The sequence below is a fragment of the Pseudopodoces humilis genome, chromosome 13 (genome assembly GCF_049639895.1).
Source record: "Pseudopodoces humilis isolate 2021_Gansu_Grassland_sample_001 chromosome 13, ASM4963989v1, whole genome shotgun sequence".
NCBI lineage: Eukaryota > Metazoa > Chordata > Aves > Passeriformes > Paridae > Pseudopodoces > Pseudopodoces humilis.
In genome coordinates this window covers 20,990,590-21,013,598 of record NC_142212.1, presented here as the reverse complement: position 1 = coordinate 21,013,598, position 23,009 = coordinate 20,990,590, and the positions used below count along the sequence as shown (strand labels likewise).

The 23,009-nt window shown below is 39.6% G+C and overlaps 1 protein-coding gene across 7 annotated transcripts in view; it reads left to right on the top strand.

Moving 5' to 3' along the window:
- Window positions 1-23,009, top strand: part of FGD5 (FYVE, RhoGEF and PH domain containing 5) — a 77,198-nt gene that overhangs the window by 34,667 nt on the left and 19,522 nt on the right. For 4 of the 7 annotated variants that reach the window (XM_014251687.2, XM_014251684.2, XM_005522217.3 and 1 more), the window contains 7 exons: window positions 5,378-5,529; window positions 7,332-7,488; window positions 7,913-8,000; window positions 10,900-10,950; window positions 12,474-12,532; window positions 16,677-16,748; window positions 18,636-18,704. In XM_014251687.2, coding sequence (XP_014107162.2) covers window positions 5,378-5,529; window positions 7,332-7,488; window positions 7,913-8,000; window positions 10,900-10,950; window positions 12,474-12,532; window positions 16,677-16,748; window positions 18,636-18,704 — 648 coding nt within the window. Of the gene's footprint in view, window positions 1-5,377; window positions 5,530-7,331; window positions 7,489-7,912; window positions 8,001-10,899; window positions 10,951-12,473; window positions 12,533-16,676; window positions 16,749-18,635; window positions 18,705-18,842; window positions 19,676-23,009 lie in introns of those variants that run through there. The other 3 variants (XM_014251689.2, XM_088061714.1, XM_014251685.2) reach the window with 3 other exon arrangements.

Sequence of the window (23,009 nt, the reverse complement as noted above, 5' to 3'; positions counted from 1 at the left end):
AACTTAGTGTCACTCAGACTCCTTCAGGATCCTACTCTGTATGGGATCAAGCATTTGCTTGATAGTGTATCATGGTCATCTTTCTTTCACCTTTCATTTTTGTTAGTGGACCATGTTCATTTTTATTTTGCCTTTGGCTTACATAAAATTACCTTCTTTGTGTGCACATAAACCCCTTTGAAGTAGTTATGACTTCCTTCCAAGATATTTACTGAATTAAGAACAGCTCTGCACTGAAAAGACATCAGCCCAAATACCTCCTTTTAAAAAGAAAATTGATCCTGTTTCCTGGTTTGCATTTTCCTCATAACAAGGGACCACAATTGTTAGAAACAAAGAGATACAGATTTATGCTTCCTAAGCATTTGGAGATACAGATATGAATATGATAAGAATAGATATGTGCTGGTTCTCCAGCCTTCAGAGCAGCTTGGAGCAGCTTCAACCTGGATGCACTGGACATCCCAATGTTCATGACTGCAAAATGAATCTTAGGAAGTAAAAAGGAACAAAATAATCTTAGTGCTCAAGCCTCTAACTTGAGATTAAACTTCATTGATTAAACTCTGCTTTCAGAATTTTTGTGGGTGGCACATTCTCAAGAACAAAAATTACCTGCCTAATTTAGGAATCACTGCTACATGCTTGACAAAAGATAATTCCATCTTTCTAATTATTTACACTTCCAGTGAGTGATTTTCTGAGTCTTTTTTACTACTGTGAATTTCTTGGATGATGTTCAAAGTTCTGCTGGACCAATCAAGTCATTACTTTCCTAATTAAATGTTTTAGTGAATGCAATGTGCTGGCTAAACAGAGCTAGCTCACTGTTAGGCCCTCTGAAGCTCTTATAAAAGCCTAAGGACACACACACACAGAGTTAAAAAAGAATAGACTGCCCTCACTTACACTGGGCTGAATTTTTTCTCATTTATTTATTCAATGTTGTTTTCATTGGCAGTGGGAAAATAACAATGTATTGGCCAGGGAGATTCCACAGTGGGAATGTTGAGTCAAAACAGCTATCAGATAATCTGTATATCTCTTAAAATGAGAAGGAAGCCACACCAGCACATCTGGATCAGATATGTGGATCCAGGCCAATTCCCTGGTAAAAAGCTGCACTGATACAGTATACTCAGTGCATACTGTACAGTCTGCTGGTTCTGAAATTCATTTGCAGTGTGTTTTGGAAGAATGTGTCTATTTGGGTGCATGTGAGTGTATGCTGAGGTCAGGGTTCCTGACCTAGATTGTACCCTACATGGCAGGATAAGAAACTAATTGTGGCTGCTGCGATAGCGTTTTCTGCTGTTCATCTGGCATTGCTTCTGCTGAGTCCGGTAGTGAGAAATGTGAGATCACTGCCCCATACAGATCAGGGGTCATTCAGTCTGCTATAGGAGATGTGTCACTTTTTAATTCAGGAGTGCCACTTTCATCATTAGGAGAGGGTTTTCTGACTGTGATGGGGATACCTCCAAGAACTACCACAAGTTAGACTTGGTTCATAAGATACTGTACAGCACTTCACATCTGCACTTGGCTTTAATATGGAGGCTCTCTTCTCCCCCTTTGGACTCTTCACCCTCCCCTCAGGTATAATGCCTAGATGTCCAAAAGAGCTTTGGATTCTGCAATATGCAGAATCTATTGAATCCACCCTCATTTTAGAAGTGAAAGTGGTTGTAAAATCCTGCATCATTTTGTGCAATTAGGGTAGACTTTACTTACATAATTTGAGCTGAAATAAGATTTCCTGTTGTCCTCCCTGGCCCCCTCACCAGTGGTGAGTGTCAAATATGATGACTTCCCATTAGTATCAGTCTGTTAAAATACCAGCTTGACTAGGGAAGCAGTTGCAATTCTAGATATACATGTAAAATTATTTTGTATGCATGTATGTTGATGTATATGTATGTACTTTGCTGAAAACCATAAAAGTCTGGATGCCAGGTGGGTGTTATAGTGTGAACAAGGTAGACACACTTTGTACAGACATGATTCCTGCAGCTGAAGTGCTGGTATCCTCACATGAAGACTAAGGCAGAAAAATAGCTGTGGTTTTCCTCTAATGCATCTGCTCTGTACACTCACTCCCTTTTTATTTTTTTTTCAGTGTTGTTCCCTAATGGAAACTCACATGTCTATTCTGAAAATTGTAGAAATATCCCAGGAGAATTTATCCACCCATCAGACCTTTCCCTTTTCTTTAATACAGACTAGAGATATATGCAGAAAAGCTGATTCAGCCATGACAGCAATAAAGGTCAGACCTCTGCCTGGTGTAAATTTATATAGTTTTTCTCTAGCAGGTGACTGCAAGAACAGCAGATGCTTAACTTCTTCAAAGCATTGCATTGGGTCCTTTCAAGTTAAGATTAACAACATAAATCTAATTCAAAATCTAGGAAGTGGTTCAGCTCTATTCTGCTTTGTAGAACCTTTGTTCCTCCCAATGAGACAATGCAATAAAGAGCAGGTTAAGACTGTTTTCACGATCTGGAATCAAGCTCACCCATAATACTTAGACTGCAGGCATCCAGAGCTTTTGTAATTCAGCCACAGTGTGTTCCTTCTAGTATAATGTGCACTTTCTGTTCACAGAAATACTATTTGTTTCAGATATTCCTCTTGGCCTGTTAAAGAGTGGCTTTGTTCTACAATCACCCTTTTCTACTAGAATGTCACAATTTCCAGCTCAAATGCAGGCCTGATGCTAGGAACACAATGGTGTGAGCCGGTGAGAAGGAGCTTCAATTCCCACCTGCAGAGCAATTGTTGGTCAAACTACAGGACTAAAAAATTACTATCAACAAAGACAGTAGTAAAGGTGGTGTACTCCCTTCTCCTTCTGATCTCCTGCCATTGTGGTCAATATGTTAGGACTGGGATTTCTATTATGACTAGAATAGAATTGTCTACGTGACTGCTTTAGAAGATGAAAAATAAGAAATTGATTTTTTTGGATGCCCAAAATGTAATGAAAAGGTTTATGTTTCAGAAATGTATTTTTATAGCTGAGTTGCTAACCTTCTGTGTCACCTAGGCAGCTTGGGTTATGCTTTCCCATGCACATGCAGGTACAGGCATAAGACTGATGTGAGACCTGTAGGCTCATCCACCCCTGGATGAGATTGAGATTTGTAGCTATCACACCAGAGCCTTGAACAGAACAACTTCAATTCATGAAGCTGTTTTAAGAAGGTTTTGATCCATCAGGGATTTATATGGACTCTGTGTTTAGTACGTCCTGTACTTAGACATTGGGCTTTTGTGACAGACTTGGAGACCTTCAGGTGCCGTGATTGATTACAGTTAGTGAGACTGCAAAAGCACATTGCATTTGATTAATGGCTTCACAGGCACTCAGCATTTTCAACAGTGACATAATTATTTTCAATGGATGTTTATAGTGATTATTGTTATGCTGCAGGGTTTTTGTTAATCATTAGAAAGCTGGCTATCCAGGCAACTGGAATTTAATTATTTGTCAGAGAATTCATTATAATCAAGGGGACAGACAATAACTAATTAAATCCACTGAGATACCGTGGGAAAGGATTGTTAATCCTGTTGCTCAGTTGTGGTGGAAAGTGGAGAGATAGAGAGCTGTTTGATGTTAATTTGGAAAAGATGACATCTTTGTAACATAATAGATTACTTTAGCACATCAGTAGTGAACTACAAGCTATTCACTTGCCCAGGCACAATAAATTGAGAGAACCCTTTAGATTCTTTTCCTTTTCCTAGTCTGGATTAATTATGATGACTGAGGACTTTGAAAGGTTGCAGATTCCTTTGGGTCAGTAAAAGCATCCAGAAGACAGATTGATTGGTTTATTTGGTTGAAAAACTTCTGGATTATACACTGTCTGAAACATGAACTTAGGCTAACTCACATCAGAAAAATTTGCAAATTTAATGGCACAACATTGGGATTATATATTGTACTGGGGTGGGACATGTTATGGAAATCAGACACAGATAATTGGGAAACATAGTAATACTTTTTCAGAAATCTATATCATATTGTTTTGTCCAGAATATAGTTAATCAAAAAGAAAATTGTCATCATGATCTTTTCTTTACCTAGATCTAGTGGCTTTTCAGAAAACAAATGTTTCAGCTAATATAGTTGCTAAAAACCCCCAACATTGTGTATGTGTGACTCTTGTAGTATCCATTAGATAATCCAGTAATTCCAGTTCATAGAGAGACAGTGTGGACATGGCAGTTGACAGTGACAACAAAAAATCCAGGAACGAGTCTGAGGAGACTAAAACCTGATCTTGCCTGGATTCAGTCCTTATCAATGAGAGAATTTTTAAGTTTTTGACTAGAGTCTCTCCTGTTCTGCAAGAACAGGACCTTTCAGCAGGATCACAGTCATATCAACCAGATCCCACCATGCTGAAATCAATACAGTAACCTTGATTTAGTCAGTCCAAAGTGGGTGATCTAATGTAAAGTATACATTCACAGTGAAGCATACTCTGATGAGTTGCTCATGCCTGGACATTAGCAAGTTTTATGCTTTTTAGAGTCCTCCTTAATAATCCTATCTACTTAAAAAAATTTAACTAGACAGAAGCCAGACTCATGAAAAATGCCATGGTAAATCCCAGTATGTCCCAGGGAAGTTCATAAGATTGTCCCTAAAAGTTCAGGGAACAGAATTTTATTTCTTGGCAATTCAAACCTGGGAAAGCATTTTGTTATGCACTCTGAAATTGGTGCCCTATTATATACCAGAGCTGGCTACATTTAAATATAGAGGAAATTGCCCCTATGCCTATATAATTTGAAAACCACTTCATGATGAAAACCGTGTCTAAGATGAGGAAGAAAGGACTCAGGTGTCATAAGGAAAATTATTTGTTCCATAGCTTAAATTTAAGTTCAGAAGTGTAGCTAGTGCAAATTCTAGCACAAGGCATGTAGTTGGTCATGTTTTCCATGTCAAACTTTTGGATCCAATGAGGTGAGAATTTTATCCTCCATCTTTAAAAATTATGTTGTGGGTTAAGAAACGCTGTAAATATGAGACAACCCACACCCAGAAAAGCAGGGGGAAAAGGAAAGGTAAATAAAAAGATACCAAATCATTGTATGCATAAGGGTCTTATGACTTGATATGATGTAATGTTCCATTTTAGATTGAAAGCATTGTGGAATTCAGCTGAAACTCTGTATGAACTAATGGATGGAAGAAAACATATTCTATTTATGTCCTTGTTATACTGAACACTATTGCTGTTGATAGCATATCTTTTAATTCCTAGAAAGCATAGTTTAGTAGTCGAGAAAGTGTAATAATAATTTCAGAAAGGATATTTTAAGTCTGTTTGCCTCATTTCAGTGCTGTTGTTCATAGGATTTCTATGAAGGTATCTTGAAAGTGCTTGGAGATGATGATGAAAATGAACAAGAAGAAGTTAAACTTAAACAGGGTTTAAGTGAACTCCCTGAAATTTATGAATTACACCAAGACATCCTGGAAGAACTGGAAGAGAGAGTCCTTAAATGGCAAGTACAGAATGGCATAGTTTGATGACCTTAACATACCCTCCACAGCAGGTGGGTGAACTCATTGGTGTTCCCTTGACCCTCCCAGCAGAAATGAAAAGAGTAGAACCTGAACTACTTTAGCAGATTTTGTGTAGACAGGAAGAAAGTAAATGTAAAGGCTGTCAGGTTAAGAAATCAAATGCTGAAACATGTCTGCAGGGAACAGTCCATGACTCTGAAATGGCCCCATCAGTCAGCGTGAGAGCAGCCAGCTTCATATGCATTATCCCCTGTCAGTTCTCAGTCATCACCAAGTGGCTTCACACTCATGGCCTGAAGGTCACAGACTCATGCTGTGGGAAGCAGGAAGAACTTACATCAGAACTGATCCTAAAGATCATCTGCTTACAGAAATTTACCTAACAGCTGTGTAGCTCTCAGTTAAGTGACAGCCCCTTGCTCCCAGCACCAAGACAGGGCTCTGCTACCCCAGGCTTCCAAGCCACCCTGTTAATGAGACTCCATCAAACATCCTTACAGGGTAAACCCTTTCCATGAGAGAATAAGACCATGACTAGGACAGACAACACTCCAAAATTCATTCAACTGAGGAGACCCCTAACTTAAGCTAGCCTGCCAGGTTCTATTGAATGATGGACCCTGAAGCCCTACACCTCCAACTTGCTAAACTCCAGGAGTCAGTGATCACTGAGAATGGATGATCCTATTTCTGCACAGCCACTGAGAAATTTAGGAAGTCAGTTAAATGAGGAGAATTTTTCAGTAACAATCCTAAATGCAGGGCACAGGTCTCCTTGCAGCCCTGCACTTCCCAGTCAAAGCAAACAACAAGGAAAGGGTTTTGGTTTGTGCCTACCAAGGGACTGTTGGCAGAAAGACTTAAAAAGTATCACCAATGGTTTATGATTTATACACTTAGAACACAAACAGACATAGTGTTTCCAGCTGGCATCTAAAATGTCTTGGGTACTAAAGAAGCCACAACTCTACCCTAACAGCATGCTGCCAGTTCCCTAAGACAAAAGGAATGCAACCATAAATGCCCTAAGAGCTCTGTCCAGAACTACTCTGTGGCACTGGGGATAAAAGACGACTGTATTGCAAATGCTGCCAACACAACAGATATGTTATACGTCTATAACAACATATTATAGGTCTTTAACAACATATGTTATAGACCTGTACTCACACAGGGTCACAGGTCATTGCCACACCTGAAGCTTCCAGTAAGTCCTTCCCTGTGTCTGCACAGACAACATAGACTGTTGCTCTGGACATCCCCAGGTATTCACATTACTCTGTTAAGTATGATTTCTCTTTTGTGAACAGAGATTTTGTTGTGCTCTCTTCTTGTACATGCTTTATAAATATTACAATACTGCGCATCTGAATATTGAGACAGATGACAGAGAGGCAGTGCTGAAGAACAGGCAGTGAAGAAGAGCTGAAGATCTGATATTACAACAAATATCATATTCTCCCCCACAAACAGTGCTCAAAGCACTGCAGCAGTTGGAAGGTCTCTTTATAGAAGCAGGAGCCATGTCCTGAAAGGAGCTTCACAGTGCTGCTATGGCAGAGGCACATTCCTCTCCATGCTGCCCATGCTACAGCAGCCTGTGGTGTTGTCAGTCTGTCTTGAAGCACTCCCTCTTTCCTGCTGTTCAGCCTAGACTTTAGGTGCGCAGTGTACAGAGGCACTGTGGGTCTAATACAATAAGCAAGAAGTATGGCTCTATTTCTTTACTTTTATTTATTTATTTGTTTATTTGCTGCTTCTTTTCTTTCTGCGGCCTTAGGGATGAACACCAGAAAGTTGCTGACGTTTTTCTCTCCAGAAAATCAAGGTTAAATCACCACACAGCATATATTATGCAGTTTGACAGGAATTTGGCTTTGCTAGATGAAACGTGCCTTAAATATTCCCAACTGGCTACCATGATTCAGGAGTTTGAGGTAAGGCTCACACGTTTTTTTACATGCACTAATGCATGGCTTTGCTATGGGGATTACTCAAGGATTTTATTTTTTTTTTCTGGAACTCCACCAATGCTCACACAAAGGGTAGAATGGAAGAATAGTCGTCTTTCACAGTCCTGGTGCTAAAACTGAAGTGGGAAGTTCACTTGTGCATGATGTGTTTGTTTCTGTCTCTCTTGTCCACACACTATGTGTGTGCATACAGAATGTGTGTTGGTGAATCTACAAATCCGTGAGTATATTTTGCTGAAACACAGTGGAGTGGTTTCTCAGTCACTTCTTATCAAGCTCTTTGAGGATGTGTTAGAGCTAATAACTAGGATTACATCTAAGATGACAATTTGTTGCTGAGCTCACATCCCCCCTGATCTTTGTGTTTCTTCCCTTCCACTGAGGACAGCAGAGCTCTGGTGACAGCCCTTACAGTGTGAAACACCAGCTTCTGAAAGTGGTACACCGTGTCTTCCAGTATCGTGTGATGCTCACAGGTCAGTAAAATCACTCTCCAAAGTACCCAATAGAAACTTCCCTGGTGTCTCCACCGTGCTACACATTGATGCCATAACAGCTAAAATAGGACTAAGACAGTATGGGATCTCCTGGGAACTTCAATATGCTTAGTAGAGGATTTACGAAGCGACAGGCAGCCTGGGAAAGAGGCAGGCACTTCTGTAGAACAGCCATTTTGTAAGGTCACAAAAAAGCATAATCAGGTGCTTTTAGCCATTCCTTCTTGGCTTTTTCCTTCTGTGAATCAGGAGAGGCAGAGTTCAGCCTCACTGCCAACAAACAGGTTTGATTTTTTGTTATGTCAAGGGTAGTTATCAGAGATGGTAGAAGACAGGTGACCTCAGCAAGGAGACTCTGCACTGCACCCTGTATGACAGTGGCAAGCACCATCTTCTTATCAACAAAGCAGTTGTACCCAGTACTGCACCATAAGTCCTGTATGCACAGTACACCTAAAGCTAGTGATTAGTCAAAAACCCAGTCCAACTTTGCTGCATTATAGGAGGCAGAGATATAAATTTACATTAACAGTACACTTACAGATTTTACATTTACGATTATACCTTCCCTTTACATTCAGGACCATATGTATAACTACTACCTGAGTCTCTCCAAGGGGGGGGGGTAACGTTCCTTCCCTGCAAGCCACCCCAAATCTAGCAAGCCTGAGCCTGTGAGCAGAGCAGGCTTTCTGAAGCAGGATGTGGCCCCCAGAAAGAATTGGGAAGTTTAGAGCTGGCTAGGGAAGGAAATGGTAAAATGTAACAATGAAACTTAGTGTTGTCGTGTAATTTAGCCAGAACACAAAAGAGCAAGGATCCATAGACATAAAGATGGAGAAATATTTTGGGAGTATGTATATGTGTGGGTGGACAAGAATGCAAGATAAGTTATGCATGGGACAGTAAAAAGGAAGCCATAAACCTTGCCCATACAACCAATGAGGGACACGGTGTACTAGAAGGGTCTTCTATGAAAGCAGCACAACAAAGTGACCATATGAAAACTTCATTAACAGCACAGATTACCAGCAGTTTCATCTTGCTCCAGACAGTTTGATCAAGGATGCAATTCAATATTCACCTCTAGGTTTGTTCTTTCAGTACAAGCAACACAAATGAACACTGGATGCCAATACTAGGACTTACTTTCTGACTTTCTTCCCTCTCTGGGTGTGTTTACATTAAGGGCAACTTCTCAGATTTGTGGCTTGCAGTACTTAGCAGTCTCTCACGATCTACAGTGTTTGTGGTGGATACACACAAATACTACGTTTATGTGAAAGGAATTGGCATATCCCTGTCAGAAATAGCTTTTCTGTCCTCTGTTTTTCCCATTTCTGTGGTCCACAAGATAAATTGCAAACATGCAGCATGGTATTTTGTGAGAAAGCTGGAAGAGCTTCAGTGAAGCTCCAGTGACTGGATTCCATCTATGCTTGAAACAACTTAGCCTCCTCCTTGTCCCAGGTACTGACACTAACTGGGAAAATAAAAGTTTTTGTGTATAATGAGATAAAGTCTGCTGGATTAAGATATTACAGAAAATAGGGTTACTACTTTAGTTCTTCACCTCAAGAAACCAAGCCCCTCTGACTGCTCAGATAGAATGAATCTGGAACAGTGTTGTCCTTCAGATTCTCAGGTGTACTTGTGTGATAACTGGCTGATTCTACCAGATATGGAAGGGTATTTATGAGGATATTGGTTACCACTTACTGCACCACTACCAAAAGGATTTGTCCACTCAGTCCATAGCTGAGGACAGAGCTTTCAGTGGTGAAAAGGAACACTAAATATTGCCTGATGATATCACACAACCCCTTCCTGCCTGCCTGAGTAGAGGCAGATGCTTTCCAGAATGCACGTAAAAGCTAGGTGGAGTTCAGGATACCAGGGAAGGCACAGCGCTAGAAAGAGAAATGTATATGGATAGGACATTCAAGGGAACAGACATCCATGCACAGCACCATTTCAGCATGGAGATCAAGTTCTTGGATGCACAATTTAGGAGTCTGGACTAATCGGCAAGTTAAGAATGAAGTATTTCCACACTACGGTCTTAAAACTGTGGCATTTATATACTACAGTCTTTAAAAACATAAAGACACAGACACAGAATAAGCACGTGGTCCAAGAAGAGTAGTCCGGAAAAACACTGGTTAAAGATTTGTATATAATGCAAATATAATTGCTGTCACCTTAAGCACTATTGTATCTATCTTACAGAACCTATTTTCAGAACATGATTGAGTTTGGTAGTAATTATTTGAACCCTGCTTGTACAGAACTAGTGTCTTCTTCCTGTGCCCATAAAAAGCATATGATTCATTTACTCTAAATATAGCCAACAGCATTCATTCAGATGGGAAAACAGAATTATTTAGAAAAACAATTATTTGTAAAGTGGTGCTACTCAGCAATTCTCTTGACTGAGAAACATTTTTTACACTATTTATTTATATATTTATTTATTTATTTATACCTGCCAAGTTATGTAAGCTCAAATCTGTATCAATGCTCTTGCATTGATTCTCAAAGAAAAATGCCATCAAAGATGAGTTTTGCTTTGGAAGGAGGCTATATATACACTTGATTATTTGGGAATAAAGTGCTATGGGGCATAACTGTGGATGCCCCATTCCTGGAAGTCTTCAAAGCCTAGGCTGGATGGGGCTTTGGGCAACCTGTTCTGCTGGAAGGTGTTTCTGGCCATGGCAGAAGGATTGGAACAAGATAATACTTAATGTCCCTTCCAACCCCAGCCAGTGTCTGATTTTGTGATTAGGATTTAATGTTTTAGCTAACAACACTGCAAATTATGTTGATCTGTATTCTGATTGTCGGATGTCTGTGTTTGTTTGATCATTTACTACAGATTACTTGAATAATCTTTGTCCTGATTCTACAGAGTATGAAGCCACACAAGGTAAAATGCAATTGGTAGAAGAAAACTTCTGTTTTGCTAAAGAGGTGCTCCTAAAGAGGTGCAAGATCTCTATACCGGTAGTATATGGAAGATTTGTGTGTATTTGATGATTTTGCATTGATAGGTTAGATGTAAAATCTCCAAGAACTGATTACTGATTTAACCAAATTATTTAGGACAAGAATCCTGTCCTTTATCTTTTTTTTAAAATTGAAACATATGGGCTTCCTATAGCTTTGATGTGATGGAACTTATGGAAGAAGAAAACATCTATACAGGCATAGTGCATATACTGTAGTTTTGCCCCAGTCATTGAGGAAATCCTAGTCCTCTTTGGCTTTGTAAATATTTGGGCTGGTCATTGTAAAGTCAATTTGGATGGCTCCCCCTGCCTGATTGTGTACCATTATCTATGGTATGCCTACTGTGTTCTGTGAACTTCGGAGAAACCCAGAAGGTTTGAATTGCATATCTGTATTCTGGATTCGTCAACATTACATAAAGTTGGAAGACATTTCATAAAAAGCGTCTCTGCAAAATCAGGAACAAATCTACTGCTAACACTATCCTTTCCAACATATGAGATACATAAAGCAGAAGTCTCTTACTCCCACTGAAATCAAAGGAAGGTTTAGTTGTGGTGTCTGTGGGAGTAGTTTCCAGGCTGGAGTCAGCAGCAGTAACATTGTATTATGAAATCAACTCACCTCTCTTACACCGATTGTAAATCCAAAACAACTCATAGCAATAAAGTCAGTGGCTGACTGAAAGTCAGTTTATTCTGCCCAAGAGTAGAGACTCATGCAAGATTTAGGACCCTAGTCACTGACAGTAGAGCTACAGCTATACCAGTGATTTAAAAAATAGCAGGGCAGACACTCAAGCCCTCTGACCACAACTGCCTACCACATTTGTGGTTAGGAGACACTTGTGCCATTCCTAACCAGCAGGTTCCCAAGTTATGGCCAGAAATTGATAGAAAGCCCTGTGCCACAGGGAAAGGGATGTGAAACAGGGACCTGAGCCATGTTATGCCACTGCTCTCAGTGCCAGCAAACAAGTCCTAGCCCAGGTTATTTGCCAAGGGAGAATCCAGGAGTTAATTAATGCCACCACTTCACACATATTTCTGTCAGAAAGGGATGACATGTCTCCCTCAGCAGTAAGAGGTACAGCTTAGACTGAAATGCTATTTGGTGGCTAATGTTGGGTTACATTCATCACAAGACATTGACAAAAATCTGAAACTAGAAAACGTTACAGAAAATATTCAGTGTCATCCTAGGTGCTTAAAAGGGACCTCATAAACTCTCTGGGTCAGCACAAGCATGATGCAGTTTCACACAAGAGAATGATGAGTGGGGGCAGGGGAGACAGAACCATGTGCCATGTCAGAGCTGCTAGGCAGTTTTATTATGAAAGTGGCAAAGAAGCCAAAGGATGCCCTTGCAAACAGGAGGAATTTGAATTATTTTTCTCCTCTTTTGTGTAATATATGGTGTTTGCTTTCCTTCATCCCTCAGCTGCCTTATTCATAGTTTCTGAAATCACGGACCAAGCCAATGACAGCATGCTCCAAGCGGTGAGTCCTACCATGATGCATGCTCCCCTGATCAATAGTGTGTTTTCGGAACATCTGTTCAAGTGAATACATATGTCTGCTAAATTCTGAAACCTCCTCCAGGGTGAGACTCAAGGGCTTATACAGATCTGGTTTACAGTAGTGCAGATGTGGAGTTGGTCTATGCCCTTTAGTGCAGCTGTGCAAGATGTAAGACACGATAGTCAATAGCACAAAGGGGTTTTTTCCCTCTTGGGGTTCAACTCACTTCTTTATTATTTCATTTCCTGAGCAGTGAGAGGGTTGTTAATAATCATTCAGGCATCAAAACAGGAAATTCAGGAGACAAAGAGAAAAAGCATCACATGTAATATCACCATGTAAAGATGATGCAGATGAAGGAAAGGAGTGAAATATCAATCTTAGTAAGAGCTTGTTTTCAGGCTTAAAAAATGAATGCACATGAATTGTTAGGGAAGAACACACTAATCTGTTATGAAGATGAACGAAGAGGTGTAGGTTGCAGGGAGGGTGTCTAACAAGCCTAGAGTTTTATTATAAAAAGGAATGTAATCGGACCCTTCTATAAACTAGACTCTGAAACTATAGACTTACTAAGCAAAGTTTTCAACTGGATTGATTCTGATTTTCCTTCTCCTTAGGCAAAGAATTTATATTTTTCCATTATTAAAGCAGTCATTGTACCCAAATAATATTTAATCAAAAACTTGAGATCTCATTAAAACCTTCCAGAAAAATCTCAGAGCTTTAGAGATACCTGTGTTAGAGGCTGAGACTCTAAGAGCTCAGCTCCTAACAGATCAAGGCCACACACCTTTTCCTGGGCACATCTGCTTCCTTAGATTTCACTCAGATATATGGGATGTTCATATAAATACTTTTCTGAAGTTAGAAGTATATGTAAGTGGCCAAAATAAAATTTCCTGTGTTGCATTGCCATGAAATAATTTTGCCTCTGCTAAGCCATGCTTTTATTTAAATAACATCATCATATAATCTGAGTCTTACAGATGTCACAGACTGCATAATAATTGCTATTAATAATGTCTGTTTTGGAATAATTTCATCACAAATTCCATTAGATTTTTACACTTATTTTTTATTATATAATCAGAGCATATCTCTTTTTCAAAACTTTGTTAAGGAAGAGACAAAACAAAATTTCCTTCTTTCCCTTCTGTGTGAATGCAGAGGGCTTTGTGAAGGCACAGGTTCACGAGAAACAAAGTTCAATTTTCTGCTAAATCAGAGGCTGTCCTCCTGAATTAACATCCCAAGCACAAAAGCCACAACCAGCACTTCTTTTCTTTCTCTCAGTTAAAAAAAAAAGCAAACAGAAAACATAAAAGCAAATAATTACTCTAATTACAGAAGAAACTGAACAATGCCAGTTATTTTAGAGCATTACTAAATTGTCATGTACTTGGATGAATTTCTAAGAAATAACTTAGATTTGGCATGTACCTGTAAAGAGGAAGATTTCTGTTCCCATGTACCAGCTCATCAAATGACTCTCCAAAAATCTCACAGGAGCACTGAATTAGGATCAACATTTTCTACTGAATACCAGTGACCCATTATTAGCTTTTTTGTTGTTGTTTTTGTTTTATGATAATAAGACTCCAGTAGTTTTTCCTGGGAACCCAGGATTTTCAAGCAAATTATGACCATAACTATTTCCACAGCATTTTCACCATGTAGGAAAATATTACTTTCAGTTTACAGATGTAAAAAGAGAAGTAGAGGCACACCACCACTACCACTACTGAGTATTATATCTATCTGTAATTCCAGGAGATGAACTAAGCAGTGTTTGTATTGCCCTCTGAATGCAGACAATCTGTTAGAGGCCCTGAGATGCTAAGAGCTACAAATCACTGTTGCTATTAACAGCTGATGAATTCCTTGCAGAGGTGTTCCTGCTGCATAGATAAAATTCATGATAAAATTATGGAAGCTGCATTTCACTGCAAAAATGGCCACAGCAGTATTTCTGACACTCACTTCTGCAGTACTATCTGGGTGGAGCTTTGCTTTTGTTCCTCAGTGGTAGGATTTTGAAGGATCTTTGAAAGAAGAATGATGATCGTTTTAAGACCAAGGAAGAAAGCTATATAAACTGAGAATTTTTGGCAACTGACAGGAAATTATACCCCTCCCCAGCTGCCCACATTCCCAGATAAACCACCAGCCTTCACAAGTGATGGCTGTTTGACTTCCTTCAGGAAATGAGTTCAATACTTCTCTGTCCGTTTCCTGGTGAGCATGTGTCCATATCGCAAACATCAGCATTTCAACAGGCACCTCTGCCAGCAGTCCTGAGAAAAGCTGGGCTGCTGCAATTTCTCCTCTCACTCTGGTAGAAAACAAAATGAGTAGTGCTAGCACTGGCATGAGTGTGCTCACAGAAGAACACTGCTTTTTCTGCAGATGAAAAACAGGTTTTCATTGTGGAAGCTGTCAACTGAACAAGTTTTGCCAGGCTAAAATACCCTTCAGTGACAAGAAAGTCCTTTGCCAATATCTTTTGTGAAAATCAGCTGTCCCATGATCCCTGATATTTCTTGTGCTATTGCTTTATATGTTGCTTCCATTTTATTTGTCTACATTATTTAGAAGTGACCTGAAAAAAATCCATTTATTACTTCCTGATTTGCAAAAGAGATATCTGACAACTCACATTCTTGAAAATGTGTGAACTGTTAATTACATTGCATGGGCACAGTGCAGCCCTGTGGTGGTCAAGCCTTGTAGATATTTCCATGTATTTGATGTCCAGTTACTGATTAAGAATGAAACTTAGTATCATGCTAAACAGGTGCAGTAATTCACTTGGGCAGTAAGATAGGGAGGTATTTCAGGCTTGTCTCAAAAAAGCAAGCCTAGATAGGTACGTGAATTGTGTCAGCTGAAATGTGGTAAGTTAGCCTCGACATACCATCATGTTGACTTGGATATGCTCCTTCTGGTATCTATAATAACTTTATTAATTTGCTGATTCTGTAGACACCACTGATTTGTATCAGACAGATATAGTGTATGATCTGATCAAGTCTCACTAATCCCAGGGGTATATTAATGCCAGTCAACAGAGCAAAGGAAAACAGACCATTGCCTGTTGTAGCAGAAAACTGTACTCAAAGGCTGTCAGGTCACAAAGCTGTATCAGGTATGGTCCTTAGTCTGTAGTTTAACTGAGTGTATAACTGAAGATTCAGAATACAGTGGCTAACTTAGATAGGAGTCTCCCAGTTTTTAGGCATATTCCCGTGATGACTCACTGCTGCTGGGCAGCCCATTCTACTGTTCTGATCAGATAAAATCCACAGCTGAATCCTATGCACAAGCCTCTGTTTCAACAGCCTCACCTGCTAAATGGAAAGAGATTTAAAAAGACTAGCAATATTGCAAAGGTACAGACATCCCTTCTTCCTTCTTATATTAATCTGATTTTTTTTTATGGGAGCACAGACTTATCTAGGTTAATCATATTTACCATCTTCATAGATAAGTTTATGCCTGGTGCCAGCACCCATTGACTGACTTTGCTTTAAGGCCAGGTAGATAGTTCATAGTATCAGAGTTGAACCATAAACTTCCTGGTTTTTGCAAAGCATCCAAACAGAAATGCAGTTTCATTGCCTGCTTACTAGTGTACCTTCTAAATCCCCTATTGCACTGGCATTAATCCATTATCACAGAATGTAAATCTTCAGATAATCCTAGCAACAGCCTTAAAGTATCAAAGCTTGCTTTGGATTATCTGTGTCATGGCACTTATGCACAGGCCTTTGGAGCAGATACTGTGTCCCTATTTTAGTAGTTCATAGAGCCAGAAAGTTGGCAAAGAAGCCAAAGTATAACTATCATATGAAGTTAGCATTTCCTTTGGAAGGTGAACTGGGGAATTACAAGTAAGAAAAACTGGAGAAGGTCACACCAGATGTGAATGCAGGTGATAAGGTTTTGTAAAATCCATAAGGCAGGAAGAAGACTTTCTGGGTGTAAATCCTTGGTCTCCATTCTCTCAGAAACCTAATTCTGTAATATCTGTTCTAAAGAAATGAAATGGTGAGGGAAAATTTGCCTGCTTGTATAAAAACAGTCTCTATGCAGCCTTCTAAACGCTGTTTTTCTCTCCCAGGAAAACTTGCAGAAGCTAGTACACATTGAACACAGTGTGAGAGGGCAGAGCGACCTCCTCCAGCCAGGAAGGGTGAGTGCTGCAAGCAGACCTATGCTGCTAAGGGCATTGTTTCTGGCCTGCAGTATCTCTATCTGGATGGCCACGTTTCAGACGTCGACACATATTGTTTACTGAGCTATTGTGATACGAGTTGGAGCACTGGTTTGTGTAAAAAACATCACTCTGGCAATGCACAAAAATAATGTCATGCTAGGAAAGACATGCACTGTCTCTGCTTTTACCCAGAGCAGCCATTTGGCTTTTTATTTCAGCTGTCCTCAGACACCCGAAGTGTAGTGCATTTTGATGGAACTACTGCTTTCCTCCTGTCAAAAGGCTGCAACTATAGCAGGAATTGCTTGCAACTTGAAAAGGCTCTGTGCTTTATTTGGCTTGCTAAGAAACTTTAATTTGGGCAACTAATTTGTTTTCAAATTTGTATTTTCACCTTTCCCCCATGGAGCTTTTAATATGAGATGCTGTTTTTAAGCAACTCATCAACAGAAATGTGAGAGAGTGTACAGCTCTGTCTTGCTATCCACATCAAATGCAAATTTCTTCTGGCTTTCAAACCTGTCCAGTTTCCTCAGCTCCAATCTGCTTCTGTACTTCAAAAGATTTCTTTCTTGGGTTCTGCAACTCTGAATTTCCCTTCAGTCCACCAATATCCTTAGCAAAATTCATGAAGCAATTTTCTAGGCATGCATACTTATAACAAAAGAATACTCATCATCCAAATATTGCAGTCAACTTTTATTTTTCTCTTTAACATCAGTATTCTCACTTGCCCTGACCAGGTAATGCTTTAACAAATTCTGCAAAGCCCAGCATACAGAATTTGCAGGATTTGTCTCTTTGATTATAAACTGTTCTAGAGTGGAAAAGTACACTATAGATTCTGATCTCTGTCTGAAAAGAGCAGATGACTGTTAATCCACATGTGTGTAGTTCAGTTATAGCAGACTTTTTCAAACATTACTGCAATGAAGTTCCAGTGTGCTGGTTTAACTGCTCATATACACAAGTCCTACCTACATACATAGTAACAGGATGTCGCACTATATTGGGAATGGCAAGGTAGTAACGACACGGACTCTCTTGTGCATTGAACAGGAGAACAAGGTCTATTACCTAAGATCTTCTTTTATAGACCGATACACGAAAGTCCAGAAAGGTAAAACTCTTATTGGTCAGTGAACTAACGCATCACCATCATTGGTCAGTGGGGTACACCACCCTCGACCTTTTCTTGCAAGAAAACAAGAAACTGATAAACAACACCTGCAAGGCTGTCTTCTATCTCTGAGGTTTGTTTTGAGTCCTCCTTATGATTTCCCAGGCCTCTTTCTCAGGCGAGTCTGAGAAAGTTATGTGGCCTGCTTTTCCACAGGCACTGTGCTCCCTGCTTGCTGCTCATATTTAACATCCATAACAGGATGGACTGAAAAAATATTGTGCTTGCAAAATTATACAAATTATATATGCAGGTATATTTAAGTTGGTGTAGCATACTAAAACCCATGGTTTCAGCTTTTCGCTTTGATATGTCTATATTAGAGGACTTTTAAAGACAAGAATTCTTTTCTAAAGCCCATTACATGTTAGCTTTCAATCTGTGACAGTCACCTCTGAGCACAGTCCACAGTGCAGAAAGAGTGGGCTGAGGACAAGTGGGTTTCCAACCCACTTTGTACTGACACAAATGCAAGCCATAAAGGGCAGCAGAGCTAACGCAGGCAAAGACTAAGCCAGATTATAAGTAAGGAGTAAGGCTGGAAACAAGTGTTGAAGTTCTCTATCTCTTCTTGTGCTGATGAATGGTGTTGGAGGAGTGCCTTCCCCAGGAGAAAGACTCTCTTTTCTCAGTAAGATACAGAATGAAATCTCAGGATTACAATCTGCTGTTTTCTCCTTCAGATCTTTGTTAAAGAGGGAACACTAATGAAAGTCTCTGGCAAAAACAGGCGTCCTCGACATTTGTTCTTGGTAAGATTTTTTTACATTTTTACTATCTCTCTCATACCTTTCCATGTATTTATGCAACCCTGAAGCTTGGCAGATTTAAGGCTGCAAGTCATTTAACCATCAACAGAGATGTGCTGAGTTAGTTCCTGTTGCTTACAGGTCTGTAGTCCTTTCACGTGTCTCGCTGGCCCCACATACAGGAATGTGTGCTGTGCAACCCTCTGGTTGTGCCACGGTTACATACAGCCTTCACCAGGACCTAATTCTGCAAAGAACTGCAAGTTTTCAAGGGGATCAGGAAGATGAGAACTCCTGAATACCATCAGGAATTAAGCTGCACACTTGAAAGTCCTAAGACCTTAGAAGATTTAATCAGAAGAGAGAGAGAATACCCTACTGCTAAAATAGCTGAAAATTTCCTTTGGTCACACTGGGAGGGATTTGTATCTTACATGAAGGACTGGGTTTCAGCTCCTGCTGTCCTCATATATGTAAATTACCTGATAATTTTGTGCTTGCCTCAGTATACTTCCTCTAAATACACACATCCTAGTGTGGATTAGAACAACAGTTTTCAGTGACAGTTTGCAATATTCTTCTAGGAAAATTAGGAAAAATGGACCTTTCATCATTTGGCTGGAATACTCTTTAGAGGGGCCCACAAGCCTACTGCAAGTATTTGCAAATCAAAACAGATGAAGCTCCACTGTTTTGGAGATATATGAATGAACACATATGCTTTCTGTTTTGTATCACATAGTCTGTTGAGCAGTTAGAGAGTATCTGAGACTCCAGTCTCCTGAGCTCTGTTCTCAACTTTTCAATTAGCTTATTGTGTAACTACACATATTTTTATGCACTTATCAATATGAAAGGTAATATGATACTTGCCTGTGTTTTAGAACTTCGTTACCTGATTACCTCTTAATGTTTGAAAAATTCTTTAGAGTTCCCTCCCAGAAAAATGCCATAAAGATCTAAGCAATACTGCTACTAGTAACATTAAAATATTGCTTGCAGAATGTATTTTAAAATAAATTAATTATATACCTGGAATATGTATTTGCTGTTGCCTTTGAGTGCTGACAGCTTTTCACCATGGGATCATTGTAAGGAGGAGTGATGGCTTATTACATAAACCATATATTTTGTATTAATCCTTCTTATTTCTCCCTCTTATAACTCCTATTTTTGCATGAGTGTATGCATAAGCTTCTTGCCCTCCTCAATCACACACTGCAGTCATAATCAAAGATCAGATGGGATGAGCAAAGTGCTGGTGCTGTACTTTTTTGATGGTTTCAGTGGTTTCTTTGAAAATTCAGATTTTCATGTACTGAAAATGATGGATTTTATGCAAATCTTCAAATATAAGATAGATGCAGTTATGTTTTACAGATTCAGCATCAATGGACTGTAACAAGTACAATAAATGTCAAAATCATGATTTTGTTGCAGTCACGGGAAAAAGGCTGTGCCAGAAACTCCAGAAGCTGGTCTTAAGAAACAATATTCTCGGCAGCAGTAACTCTGAAGTTCACTGATGACCGCTTAATAACAGATGATAATTACATCTCTACTGATCGCTCTTCTGAATCACTTGCCTTCACCAATATTCTGGAATTGTGGCTAAAACTGGGACAAAATTCCAAGATATTGCTACCCTTTAATCTTCCAGTGTGGTTGTTGCTGCCATCATAACCCATTACTATGACAAACACTGCAGTGCTACAAACTCAGCTGTTGTAGCTGATATAGAGAATTTGAAAGGAAGATCAGAAATCAGGTTGATAATAAACGTTGATAGGAAAGTAATTTAAACATGGGATAAATGTATATAAATTTCAAGTCATTCAAAATGGTTGTATCAGCTTGAAGGTCAAAAGCCACAAGAGGCCGAAAGTATTACTGGAACAAAGCAAGCACAGAAATTACTTTCTGGCACTCTCTAGTTTAGAAACTATTTTCTGGGGAAAGTTCAAATGTTCAAAGTCAGATGTTAACTGCAAAATCAGAAGTGACTCTTGACAGCTAGAGACATTAGAGTAGCCAATGTCTTGTTAATAGATGCTCTCAGTATTCAGAAAAAGTGGGTTTTTCTTCCTTTCAGTCAGCAAGGCAAATTGTGACCAAATGTGCTGTCATGCAAAGAATGGGGTGGAGCTAGTCATAGTGGTCACTTTCATGAAGCAAGAGACACATAAACCTGGCTTCTTTTCTAGTCTAGCACACTGAAGTTGTAATCACTTCAGGCTTCCTATACTGTATCTCCAGTACGGGCAGAGAGAGGGTGATTTGATGGTTGAAACTACTTAAAACTTATTGGCAAATATCTACCTTTGGGTTCAGTGATTTATTTTTTTTTTCTTTTACTCCAGTCTCCTCCATAAGAATGCTCCCCAGGTTGCAAAGCAATTCCATGTACAGTGAAATTGCAGGAAAGTTACTGTGGAATTGGTAATTCCTGCATTAACTTCTGAATGGTCTTGGTTTATCTGCTCTGTCACTACTATTGCTATTGATTCTCAGTGGTGCCACCACTGCCCCTACCTATGCCACTACCACTCCTGCATTGCTTAAAGGACTATTTAGCCTGTCGATACAGCAAGACAACTACTGCATAGCTATGTCAGCATATTTCTGTCTTGGCATACAGCGTGGTTATTGTGTCGGTCTTAAGGTCCTACCAACCATCACTGGCAACACCTTTCACTAAAAGGCCATGCCTACATGAAAATATCCTTCCCTCTGTCAGTGCTGTCTTGACTCTGATGCCTGGGGACACTGTGGGAGAAAAACCCATGCCAAAACCCCAAGACATGAATAATTTCCTAAACATTGTCTCTTAAAACTGACATTTATTTAAAGCCTTTATCTTCTAAGGACCATTTTACAATCCTTTAAAGCACTTGTAAAACTCAGGTTTGTGTACTAATAAAAACCCAAACCTTTCAGAACATTTTTTTTAATGCTTCAGATGTCAGCAGTGACTCAAAAAGATCACCAGAAGCTAGCATGTATAAATGTAATTTGGCTTAGCTTTGATGGAATAAGTGTATTTATCTTCACTATCCCAAAGATATTTTTACATTAATAGCATTTTTTGAAGTTCTTAGTAGCAAACTTACTCTGACTGAAGCTAAACCAAGACCAGGACTTGGAGAGAATTTCAGAGCAAGAGCATGATAGCCTTGAGAATTTAATCCCTACACATCCCAGAAGATGAGGCCACCAAACTGAAGAGGTAGTTAGAATATGCTGTAAAACTTGGGTGTGTGCCAGACTCCCACTTGTGCTTTTGAGGTATGCTTTAGTGGTGTGCTCTGAATATATATCTGCCTATAAGGAGCATTGTATGTCTGTGCACAGCCCATATAGGCATAACAGTGTAAAGACAAATTTCAAATGTTTCTGCAGGTGTATGTTGTGTGTATGTATGTTGTATCATAATGTTACTTGAGCTGGCTGTTTTGTGCAGGCTGATGGTATTGTTGAATCTGGTGTTTCCTGGCAGGATGTTTTGTGAGTTTTGCTGTGTGTCTGTTTCCTGAGTCCAATCTCTGTTTACAAGGATGTTGTGGCCTCTATGTAGCACAGTATGGGCTGCTGAAACTGGCAGGTCCCCTAACTGTCCCCCAACCACAAGACTTTGCAACTCAGAGCCTGTTTCTTATCTCACCCTTATAAGAATTTCTCTACAAAGGCCACTTGTTTTGAAAATGGGTTGCAGGAAGCTGCTATCAAATGGGAAACTGTTTAATGCTCTGTCTGGCAGGGCTGGAGTATAGGAGATTTTTGGAGTCACAGCTTGGAACACACAGCTCCAGCACACATACAGACTGCTCCACTGACACTCGGGGCATGTTTAACTCAGACTTAATTAGAAGAAGCCAAGGTTCGCAATTAACTAGCCCTTAAAACATTCAGAAAAACCATCTAGAAGCTTTTAGACAGAGAGTACATATATATGGATGCCAGCGGTTCAGCAGGGCATAAACTTGTTTATATCAATCAACTTGAGACTAGAAGTTAGAAAACTTGCACTGACTCTAATGATACTGGGTACTTGTCACAAGAGATAATTATAAAAAGACAGTGGGGGGTAAAAGGAAAGCAGTAACAGGAAAAAAGGGAATTAAAGAGGAAGCATATCCTTCTTTGTGTTGTCAACTGTTGTTTTGGGGAACGTGTGTGCATGGAGCAGTGCAGAATAATGATGCTCCAATATCAAATTCTGAGCAGTCTGTGAATCCAAATTATTCAAAAGTATTCTGGCAAACAAGAAGTGTATCTGAAGCCCAAGGAATTGTGAGAACTTCCCATAGG